This window comes from Rutidosis leptorrhynchoides, chromosome 7, assembly GCF_046630445.1.
Source record: "Rutidosis leptorrhynchoides isolate AG116_Rl617_1_P2 chromosome 7, CSIRO_AGI_Rlap_v1, whole genome shotgun sequence".
In the NCBI taxonomy this organism is placed as follows: domain Eukaryota; kingdom Viridiplantae; phylum Streptophyta; class Magnoliopsida; order Asterales; family Asteraceae; genus Rutidosis; species Rutidosis leptorrhynchoides.
This window is the reverse complement of record NC_092339.1, coordinates 46,465,324-46,477,198: the sequence shown is the minus strand read 5'-3', so window position 1 is coordinate 46,477,198 and position 11,875 is coordinate 46,465,324. Positions and strand designations below refer to the sequence as shown.

Here is an 11,875-nt window from a genome sequence, read left to right as displayed (position 1 = left end):
ATTTACTTAAAATTAATCCACTTATTTATGTTTAGTCTTATGTAAAGTGAGACACGTAGTAATATATAATACCCCTATACTATATGTTTATAAAGTGAAGAGCACTCAAAAGCTGACGTGTTCCAAGATGTTTTTTCTTTTTTAAAGCACTTATACATTAAACATGGTGTACCCACTATACCACAATTATATTGCTTCTTCCTGATCTTTAACAAATTTCTTTCTTCTTTCTCCTTAATTTAAGACCCGTCCAAAAATTACTTTTGGATATTGATTCCACCATATATAGTTTGCTATGAATTAGTTGTCACCAGCGCTGCTAACTTGTTTCTCATCGAAAAATACAAGGTCAGTTTTTACTTTACATATGATGATGTTTGCACGAATCGTCCCACCATCCTTAACTCCTCATCGAATCAATTGGTGAGTGTGAAGTAACCTTTGTGGTGAGATCGTTCAGGTGAACTTGCGTTATAGTTCTTATTGGCAATCATATCATTTTGAGGTAGGATGATAAGGACATTGTGCAGGTTGATATGGATCGTTTTGTTGAGGACGAATCTCTTGATGATATTGATAATGATCTGAGGGATATGGTTGATCGTTGTATGGATTTAAGCAAAGGTGAGATATATATACAGTTATATGTATTTACATGATAGAAATTTCTGCTAAATTACTTGCTAGACATGTTATTGGGTCAAAATGGGATGGATAGGATATAGTTTCACGTGTCAACACTCTTTTAATGTTTTGATAAAAATCCAGTCCGCCGTCATTTAGGGATGGCAATGAATCGGGTGATGCCGTATCCATATCCATTTAGTTTTTGTTCATCCATATCCATATCCATTTAGTTTTAGGTCATCCATATCCATATTCAATGGATTTAGCGGGTTAATGGATATCCAATGAACGTTAAAAAAAATGTTATAATATTTTCTAATATTCGATTAAAATAAAAATGTAGTACAACAAAAATAAATATAACATGACATAATTAAAATCTACTCATAAGAATGTGTAATCTTTGTCGAAGATATAACAAAAAAAAGTTTATTTTTACTATAAAACATAGATTATGAAAAATTATATATGAAATTTGTAAGTTTATATTATTATTTATACGTATTTTATTGTAATATATTATAGTTATTTAATTATGGGTTGAAAGAAATATGTAAATTTAACGGTAAATAAACTTGTAATAGTAAATATGTACGCATATATCTATATTTATATATTTGTATATGTATTTCGGGTGGTAATGGATATATCCATGGATGAAACTTTTCATCCATATCCATATCCGTTAAGGTTCATCCGTATCCGTATCCATATCCATTTAGGTTCATCCATATCCATCACGAAGCGGGTGGATATCCATCGGATCGGGTGGCCATTGCCATCCCTACCGTCATTTCATTTCGAGGACTTACAGAAATACCTCGGACAGTGCCACAATCTGTTCATAATACTGTAATTATATATATACATGGTATATGTTTTACATGTATAGCCGTATATTGCTTCTCGGTATCTAGGTGTTTCTGTTTATGTATGTATGTATCTAAGTGTATATGTATGTCTGTATCTATATGTATACATGTTTATTTATACGTATTTTTACATGCTTTTGTGTGTGTGGGAGCATATATATATATATATATATATATATATATATATATATATATATATATATATATATATATATATATATATATATATATATATATATATTGACTTCTTCGTATGGTTTCATCTTCCTAGACGCACATAACGCTTACAGGTATGTATGCCCGCACTTTCTCGTTTTATTGAGCTTTCCTGACCGGAGGTCCCTTAGGAAGCAATCTCTTGGCTCTCGAGTAGAGGGTGGGACGATCTTATCTAGTCGTGGGTTCTATACCCGCGGGTGGAGTAGTGACTTCCCTCTAATCTAGGGTTCGAGGAATGATTGTCTACACCCCCCCCCACACCATACCCTACACTCGTGGGATTGAGTATTGTTGTTGTATTCTTACAAAAGGAGTTCAGTTACTTCAGTAGATTAATAATATAATGAAACAATTTATGAATTTGTGAGCATTTGAGTCTTTTTTTTCTTCTTGTAATGTTTCATTGAACCTTGTTGTCTGCTGTATAACTTCTTTATACATACATCTTTGTCCCACTATTGAACGATTTTACATGTATCTTGGTTGTGTTGTGGAAAAGAGTCATATTTTTCTTTTGAGAATGAATGATACTGTGAACCCAAACTGAAAAATAGACCAGTTTGGTTTAAACCACGTTTGTGTAGAATGATTTTCGTATGATAGTATGCGTTCTCACTCTCTTCTATTGTGGGTTAGAATTTACACTTACTGAGGTGAATTCCGTTCGTGCAAGCGAAAGCAAGTTAGTCTGTTGTCACTTTTCATCGGATGGTAAACTTCTTGCGAGTGGTGGCTTCGATAAGAAGGTAAAGATACCAATATTATTTTTAAGTAATTATTAATGATGACAACTTGATTATTACTGTAATAATTGCATAGTTAATGGGATATAGAATATAAGTTATTTAACAATATTTTAAAAGGTGTAATTGTTATAATGTTCCTTTTTTTTAATTGTTATTCTTTTATCCCTATTGGGGCTTTTTTACTTTTTTTTTTTTAATATTTAAACAGGCTTTTCTTTTTAATTTTATTATCCCTCTCTTTTTTGCCTAACATTTTTTTCCCTTTTGCTGGATTGTTAAACAAAAGTAAATTATTTGACAGAAAATATACTATATAATGATAATGATAATGATAATGAAGGGTCTGTTATAATTCAGTAGGCTTATAACTACCTTTAGTGGTTTGATTCTTGATGTTATAATTCAGTAGGCTTATAACTACCTTTAGTGGTTTGATTCTTGATTAAGAATGCTAATAATGAAGTGTAAGAACAAAGATGATAATGGAGAGAAAGAAAGAAACACTTTGTAAGTGTGAGAAAATGGTGCAAGTTTAATGCTTGCATTCATGGCTATTTATAGCAAAAATATCACATGTTTAGGTAATACAATAATATTACTTTTGTGTATCAATAATTGACTATCCATTTATATATATATTTATATATTATAACACTCCCCCTTGGATAGCAATTTTGTTTGTTGAAGATCAACTGTAAGTTACTGCCTCGTTAAAAACCTTGCTAAAGAAAACCCAGTGGGAAAAAAACTTTAGCTAAGGGAAAAAGAGTGCAGCATGGAGTTGACTCCCCCTCAAGTAGACATCGCTTCAGTTGTTACATCTTTTGAACATGTCTCATACCAATGTTATGAACGTGTGTTCTGAAAATAGCAGTTGGAAGTGCTTTCGTGAAAAGATCAGCAGAGTTTTTGCTGGATTGAACATATCTCATTTCAATCTCGTTGTCCTTAATGAGATTTTGAGTGTATGAGAAGAATCTAGGAGGTTTGTGTTTGGTTCGGTCACTTTTGATATACCCTTCTTTCATCTGTGCTATGCAAGCTGCATTATCTTCATAGATAATTGTTGGACTTTTATCGCGTTCTAGTCCACAAGAATCAGTAATGATTTGTGTCATTGATCTCAACCAAAAACATTCCCGAGTAGCTTCATGTAATGCAATCACTTCGGCATGATTTGATGATGTAGCAACAAGTGTTTGTTTTGAGAACGCCATGATATTGCAGTACCTCCATTTAGAAATACATATCCAGTTTGAGATTTAGCTTTATGTGGATCAGATAAATAACCTGCATCAGCATAACCAACCAAATCTTGTTTTGATTCGTTAGAATAAAATAATCTTAAATCAGTAGTTCCTCGAAGGTATCGAAATATGTGTTTGATCCCATTCCAGTGTCTTTTGGTAGGAGCAGAGCTGAACCTTGCCAACAAATTAACTGCAAAAGAAATGTCAGGTCTTGTACAATTTGTAAGATACATAAGAGCTCCAATTGCACTAAGATATGGTACTTCTGGTCCAAGAATATCTTCATGATCTTCACATGGACGAAATGGATCAGTTTCAACATTAAGTGATCTAACAACCATAGGAGTACTTAATGGTTTTGCCTTGTCCATATTGAAACGTTTCAGAATCTTTTCAGTATATGTTGTTTGATGTACAAGTAAACCATTAGGCATATGCTCAATTTGTAAACCAAGGCAATACTTGGTTTTTCCGAGATCTTTCATTTCAAATTCTTTCTTTAGAAGTTGAATGGCTTCATGGATCTCTTTATTTGTACCTATGATGTTAAGATCATCAACATAAACAGCTATGATCACATATCCGGATGTTGTTTTCTTAATGAAAACACAAGGACAAGTAAGGTTATTTGTATACTCTTTGCTTATCAAGTAATCACTTATTCGGTTATACCACATACGTCCCGATTGTTTTAACCCATATAAAGATCTTTGTAATTTAATCGAATACATTTCTTTGGGTTTTGCATTTGATGCTTCTGGTACCTTAAATCCTTCAGGTATCTTCATATATATATCACTATCAAGTGATCCATATAGATAAGCAGTCACAACATCCATGAGATGCATTTCTAAATTTTTAGAAACTGCCAGGCTGATTAAGTATCTAAAAGTAATTGCATCCATAATAGGGGAATAAGTTTCTTCATAATCAATTCCCGGTCTTTGAGAAAAACCTTGAGCTACAAGTCTAGCTTTATACCTTGTAACTTCATTTTTCTCATTTCTTTTTCGGACAAAAATCCATCTGTATCCTACAGGTTTCACATCTTTAGGAGTGAGAATGATGGATCCGAAAACTTTTCTTTTATTGAGTGATTCTAATTCAGCTCGTATTGCTTCTTTCCATTGAGCCCAATCATGTCTATTTTGACATTCAACCATAGTTGTTGGTTCTGGATCATCATCATTATTCATGATGTCATATGCAACATTAAATGAAAATTTCTCATCAAGATTTTTCATTTCATTTCGGTTCCATAATATTTTTGAATGTGCATAATTGATTGCAATTTCTGTATTGACATCATCAATCTCCTCTGCAGTAGGAGTACTGATTTGTGGTTCTTCTTGAACACTTTCTTTTACCTTATTATCAGCTGATTTTCTTTTTCGAGGATTTTTATCTTTGAAACCAACTGGTCTCCCACGTTTCAGACGTGGCATAGATTCTTGAGTGACTACATTATCAGTTTTCCGATTTGGAATCTCAACTCGAGCTGGAGTATTAACTGCTTGTATATATGATTTAGTCACCCTTTTTGTATCTGTGAATGCATCAGGCAATTGATTTGCAAGTTCCTGTATATGCATTTTCTTTTGAACTTCTATCTCGCATTCTTTTGTGCGAGGATCAAGATACTTTAATTGAGGTTCACACCATGAAACATCATTTTCTTTATTTTTTATTTCTCCCCCTAATCTAGGAAACAATGTTTCATTAAAATGACAATCAGCAAAACGTGCTGTAAGAACATCACCTGTCATAGGTTCAATATACCTTATGATTGAAGATGTTTCATATCCAACATATATTCCCAACCTCCTTTGAGGACCCATTTTTGTACGTTGTGGTGGCGCAATTGGAACATATACTGCACAACCAAATGTTCTAAGGTGGGAAATATTTGGCTCTTGACCAAAAGCAAGTTGTAGGGGGAAATATTTATGACTTGCACTTGGTCTGATGCGAATCAATGCAGCAGCATGTAAAATTGCATGACCCCATATAGATACAGGGAGTTTTGTTCTCATTATCAATGGTCTAGCGATTAACTGTAAACGTTTAATCAGTGACTCGGCTAAACCATTTTGTGTATGCACATGAGCAATAGAATGTTCAACAACAATTCCTATAGACATGCAATAGTCATTAAATGCTTGAGATGTAAACTCACCAGCATTATCAAGTCTCACCTTTTTAATGATGTAATCAGGAAAATGTGCTCTCAATTTAATAATTTCGGCAAGAAATTTTGCAAATGCCACATTACGGCTTGATAACAGACAAACATGAGACCATCTACTAGATGCGTCTATTAGGACCATGAAATATCTAAATGGTCCACATGGTGGATGAATTGGTCCACAAATATCACCTTGAATTCTTTCAAGAAACATTGGTGATTCTTTCTCAACCTTAAGTGGTGAGGGTCTAGTTATCAATTTTCCAAGAGAGCAAGATATACATGGAACCATTGTATCATGAAGGATTTTTCTATCCTTCAGTGGATGTCCATGTGTACATTCAATAATTCTTTTCATCATTGTTGATCCTGGATGGCCCAATCTGTTATGCCATAAATTAAATACACCAGGATCAATATACTTTTCTTTAATCACCATATGTGCTTCTGGTACATTTATATGTGTATAATGTAATCCAGAATTAAGTCTTGGCATTTTTTCAATCACGTGATTCTTGTTAGTGATACTTAAATATTTCTCATTTTCTGCCGTTACTGACTGATAATCATATCCATTAAGGTATATGTCAGAAAAACTCAATAAATTTCTGCTTGACTTAGGAGAGAATAAGGCATTATTAATTAAAAATGTTGTACCGTTTGGTAATATGAATTTTGCCTTTCCTATCCCTTCTATCAAGTTAGCAGCACCTGATATTATATGTATAGTTCCTTCCGTTGGTTTCAAATCAATGAAATATTTTTCAGATTTAAGTATAGTGTGTGTAGTACCACTATCTGCTATACAGATATCTCCACTACTTGATTGATGTTGTGTTCCAGCAGAATTCATATTAAACTTCATATATAAGAAACAAACAGTAAGTATATAAATGTTACACAAAATGTTTATTACACACAAATAGATAAAACTGAAACATTTGACATACATAGAATTGAAACATCAAACATAGAACTGGAACATTTGATAAAACATATAGAACTGAAACATTTGAGAAAACATGATGACAAAGGTTAAATCGTTTTATTTATAAAAGAAACATATTAATTTAATTCAAGAAATCTTCATATAAATCAGATGGTTGCTCAGTGACTGTTGGATTAATATTATCCACAAAATTCACTTCCTTTTCTTTACCTTTCAGCGAATCCTGATACATCTTAACAAGATGTTTAGATGTTCGGCAAGTATTAGCCCAGTGGCCCATTCTACCACATCTGTAACAAGATTCTTCATAATTTTTAGAAGAATTTTCTTCAACATCTTGTTTAGTGGGCTTGTTTTGTGGTTGATATTTATATTTTCGTGGATTATTATTTCTTTGACCACCACGGCCACGACCACGGCCACGTCCACGCCCATTCCCATTACCATAAGGATGGTTTCTACCATAGTTATGGCTTTTGGCATGATGATGGCGATGGTTATTATAACCACGACCTTGCCCGCATCCTTGTCCCTGTTTATAATTATTTGCAGTATTTGCTTCAGGGATTGCAAGTGTACCAGTAGGACGGGATTGCTGATTTTTCATTAATAGCTCATCATTTTGCTCTGCAACCAAGAGATATGAATTAAGTTCAGGATATGTGTTGAACTTTAGCATTCTCAAATTTCTTTGCACTGTGATGTTGGCAGCATTCATTGTGGAGAAAGTTTTCTCCAACATGTCTGCATCACTTATTTCATGTCCACAGAATTTAAGTTGTGAGACTGTATTATACAGAGCTGAGCTGTATTCATTTACTTTCTTAAAGTCTTGGAACCTTAATGTTCTCCATTGATCCATAGCAGCTGGAAGTAAAATTTCTCTTTGATTATTGAATCTGCTTTTGAGACCTTCCCATAAGACATGGGGATCTTCTACAGTCACATAATTATTTTGTAAGCATTCATCAATATGTTGATGAATAAAGCAACATGCCGTTGCTTGTTCTTTTTCAGAACAAGTGTTGTTTTCATTTATGGTTTCAAGAATGCCCATTGATTTAAGATGCATTTTTACTTTTATAACCCATGGCATGTAGTTGTTTCCCGTTGATTCTAAAGGAGTAAATTTAAGCTTTTCCAGATTCGACATTTTCTATTATCAAAAATTAAAGCAAACAACATGATAAATTAGAGTCAATTTATATTCATAAGTATATAAACATTAAACATAAATTTAATATAACATAAATGATAAGTAGGCGACAGTGTCGACCATATGTAAGCAATCATAAATAAATGTTATATAAGATAAATGATAATTAGGTGACAGTGTCGACTATATAAATGTTAGATAATAGAAATATAAATGTTAGTAACATAAATGATAATTAGGCGACAGTGTCGACCATATATTATTCAGGTGGTATAACCGACCATATATCATTTAGGTGGCAGAGCCAACCATAATTAGTATTAAGATTATCGTGCTGATAACGTGTTATAATTCAGTAGGCTTATAACTACCTTTAGTGGTTTGATTCTTGATGTTATAATTCAGTAGGCTTATAACTACCTTTAGTGGTTTGATTCTTGATTAAGAATGCTAATAATGAAGTGTAAGAACAAAGATGATAATGGAGAGAGAGAAAGAAACACTTTGTAAGTGTGAGAAAATGGTGCAAGTTTAATGCTTGCATTCATGGCTATTTATAGCAAAAATATCACAAGTTTAGGTAATACAATAATATTACTTTTGTGTATCAATAATTGACTATCCATTTATATATATATTTATATATTATAACAGGGTCAACGATCGTGTATCATATCAATGTTCTCGTCTTTTTTTGGTAGCTATTACCTTTTTTTTATTTTGTCTTATACGGTATTTTTAGGGTTTTTTTTTTCCCCTTTTCATTTTCGTATTTAGCCCAACAACGCAAGTCCTTACTATACTTGCATATACTATGTTATAAGTATTGAAAGTGGAATTGAGATAGCTATTGGAACACACACGGGAATATTACTACATCAACGGTTAATGTATTATTCTTTTGTTATGTAGGCCGTATTGTGGTACACTGATTCTCTAAAGCCGAAGTTCGCTCTCGAAGAACATGCATCATTGATTACGGACGTGCACTTCAGCCCAAGCACGCCCCTTCTGGCAACTTCATCTTTTGATAAAACAGTCCGTGTTTGGCATGCAAATAACGTTAGTCCAACTTTCTTTTACACAGTTTAAATGAAATGATGTATTTCCAGTTGAGTTAAGGATGTAATTTTATAAATTGACTTGAACTTGCAGTCGGAGTATTCACTTCGAATTTATTTTGGGCATTCTGCATCCGTGATGTCCTTAGATTTCCACCCGAATAAAGATGACCTCATTTGCTCGTGTGATGGGGATGGAGAAATAAGATACTGGAGCTTTAATAATGGCAGTTGTACACGTGTATTTAAGGTATACAACTCACAACCATCATAAACTTCATGTTATTTATATTTTATTTTCTATAATCTGAATCTGCCTTTTTCTTTGTTAAATGAAGATAATAAATTTCCATTTACACTACGTATGGTTTTGGCTTATAATTGCGGTCCATAAACATTACAACATTCTTTATATGGATTAGGGAGGATCGGCTCAAGTGAGATTCCAGCCACGCCATGGAAGATATCTAGCAGCAGCTGCTGAGAACATCGTGTCAATACTGGATGTGGACACACAAGCGTGTCCACATATATTACAGGTTTATTTCAATTAATTTTAATTTTTTAATATTATATGAATATGAATGAATATGAATATGAATATGAATATGAATATGAATATGAATATGAATATGAATATGAATATGAATATTTTCTTATTATAATTGCTGATAATTTATGGTGGGATTTTGGAATGGTAGGGACATACGAAAGATATTCATTCTATTTGCTGGGACCCGAAAGGCGAGTATTTGGCATCTGTTAGTGAGGATTCTGTCAGAGTTTGGTCTTTTATGTCGGGAAACGAAGGAGAGTGTATACATGAACTTAGCTGTATTGGAAATAAGTTCCATTCTTGTGTGTTTCATCCTAGTGATCCTTCGGTATTGGTCATTGGCTGTTACCAGGTTCGTATTCCGTTATTTTTTAACTATTATGATAAATGGATCACAATTTTTGACATTTTTCATGGCTTATCCTCTCACTCAAAAGAGGCCATGCCAAATTGCAGTTTGTGTAACCTAAAAAACCTATTAATTCTTTGTGTTGTTAATAGTCCCTGGAGCTATGGAATATGTCAGAGAACAAGATAATGGCATTGTCAGCACATGAAGGGCTAATTGCTGGTTTGGCATCATCAACGGTTACAGGTTTGGTAGCTTCCGTCAGCCATGATAAGATCGTTAAACTTTGGAAGTGAAGAGCAATCAAACTGTATGTGGATTTCACACGTAGTCTCTTGGTTGGATAATGTAGTTTGTATCATATATTTCTCGTATTATTCGTGTCCTAAATATGCAAAATTTTAATCCACTGTCCAACTATTGTAGCTTATTGTTCTTGTCTGTTTATTTACTTAAAATTAATCCACTTATTTATTTATATTTATGTTTAGTCTTATGTAAAGTGAGACACGTAGTAATATATAATACTATATTACGGAGGATATGTTTATAAAGTGAAGAGCACTCAAAAGCTAACGTGTTCCAAGATGCTTTTTCTTTTTTAAAGCACTTACACATTAAACATGGTGTACCCACCAGTGTTGTAAACGGCGTCCGTTGCGACGCCCGTTGCGGCGTTTTGGTGACTAAACCGTTTCGACCCCGTCCCGTTTTCTTATAAGCCGGTCAATGGTCAAAAGTCATGTCAAATGCAGGAAAAATTGGGTCAACGCCGGTCAAAAGTCAAAAATTCTGTTAAAATCGGTCACAAGTCAGTCAAATCAATCAAAATTGACTTAGTTTAGTATTTCATTTTGTATTATATTAACATTAATAGCAATTATAGATACAAAATTGTTAACGAAGGTTTTTTAGCTCTAAAATATGTGTAAATATATATTTATATATATAAAAGTCAACATTAGTCAACATCCGTTTCGACCCCGTCTCGATCCCGTTTTTTCCGTTGCGACATTTTGAGGTCGCTAACGTTTCGGCCCCGTTTCGCGTCTTTTTCAACCTTCTACCCACTATAACACAATTATATTGCTTCTTCCTGATCTTTAACAAATTTCTTACTTCTCTTTCCGTAATTTAAGACTCACCCAAAAATTACTTTTGGATGTTGATTCCACCGTAGTTTCCTATGAATTAGTTAATTGTCACCAGCACTGCTAACTTGTTTCTCATCGGAAAATACAAGGCCAGTTTAATTTTTACTTTACCTATGATGATGTTTGCACGGATGGTCCTAGCGCCCTTACCTCCCCATCGAATCAATTGGTGAGTGTGGAAGTAACCTTTGTGGTGAGATCGTTCAGGTGAACTTGCGTTATAGTTCTTATTGGCAATTATATAAATTTGCGGTAGGTAGGATGATAAGGACATTGTGCAGGTTGATATGGATCGTTTTGTTAAGGACGAATATCTAGATGATACTGATAATGATCCGAGGGATGTGGTTGATCGTTGTATGGATGTAAGCAAAGGTGAGACATTTATACAGTTTATATACTTGATAGAAACACTACTAGAAACGAGGTCTTCCCGGACGAAAAGTCCAGACGATAAGTCGTCCCCGAAAGTGATCCCGGACGACTTTTCGTCCCTGAATGGTCGTCTGGGAAAGTCCGTCCTTGAAAGTATTTCCGGACGAAGATTTTTTTCCCAGACGCGTACGTGGCCCCACTTTGACTTTCAACACTGCATTCGTCGACGGTTTTCCCGGACGACTTTTCCCGGACGAGAAGTCGTTTCTCCCTTTTAATATTAAACTAATATTTATTTTATTCAATCATTAAACAATGCTGGAATAATGACGCATAATGCTTTTCCCGAACGACTAATCCCAGACGACTTATCGTC

The 11,875-nt window shown here is 33.8% G+C and overlaps 1 protein-coding gene across 1 annotated transcript; it reads left to right on the top strand.

The window, feature by feature from the left end:
* Positions 1–534: 534 nt before the first annotated feature.
* On the top strand, positions 535–10,423 carry LOC139857714 (transcriptional corepressor LEUNIG-like). The gene is made up of 7 exons (XM_071846538.1): positions 535–624; positions 2,355–2,464; positions 8,917–9,066; positions 9,160–9,315; positions 9,488–9,604; positions 9,767–9,973; positions 10,123–10,423. The coding sequence occupies exons 1-7, from the start codon at positions 537–539 to the stop codon at positions 10,264–10,266; spliced, it is 972 nt and encodes a 323-aa protein (XP_071702639.1). The 5' UTR covers positions 535–536; the 3' UTR covers positions 10,267–10,423.
* Positions 10,424–11,875: the final 1,452 nt, after the last annotated feature.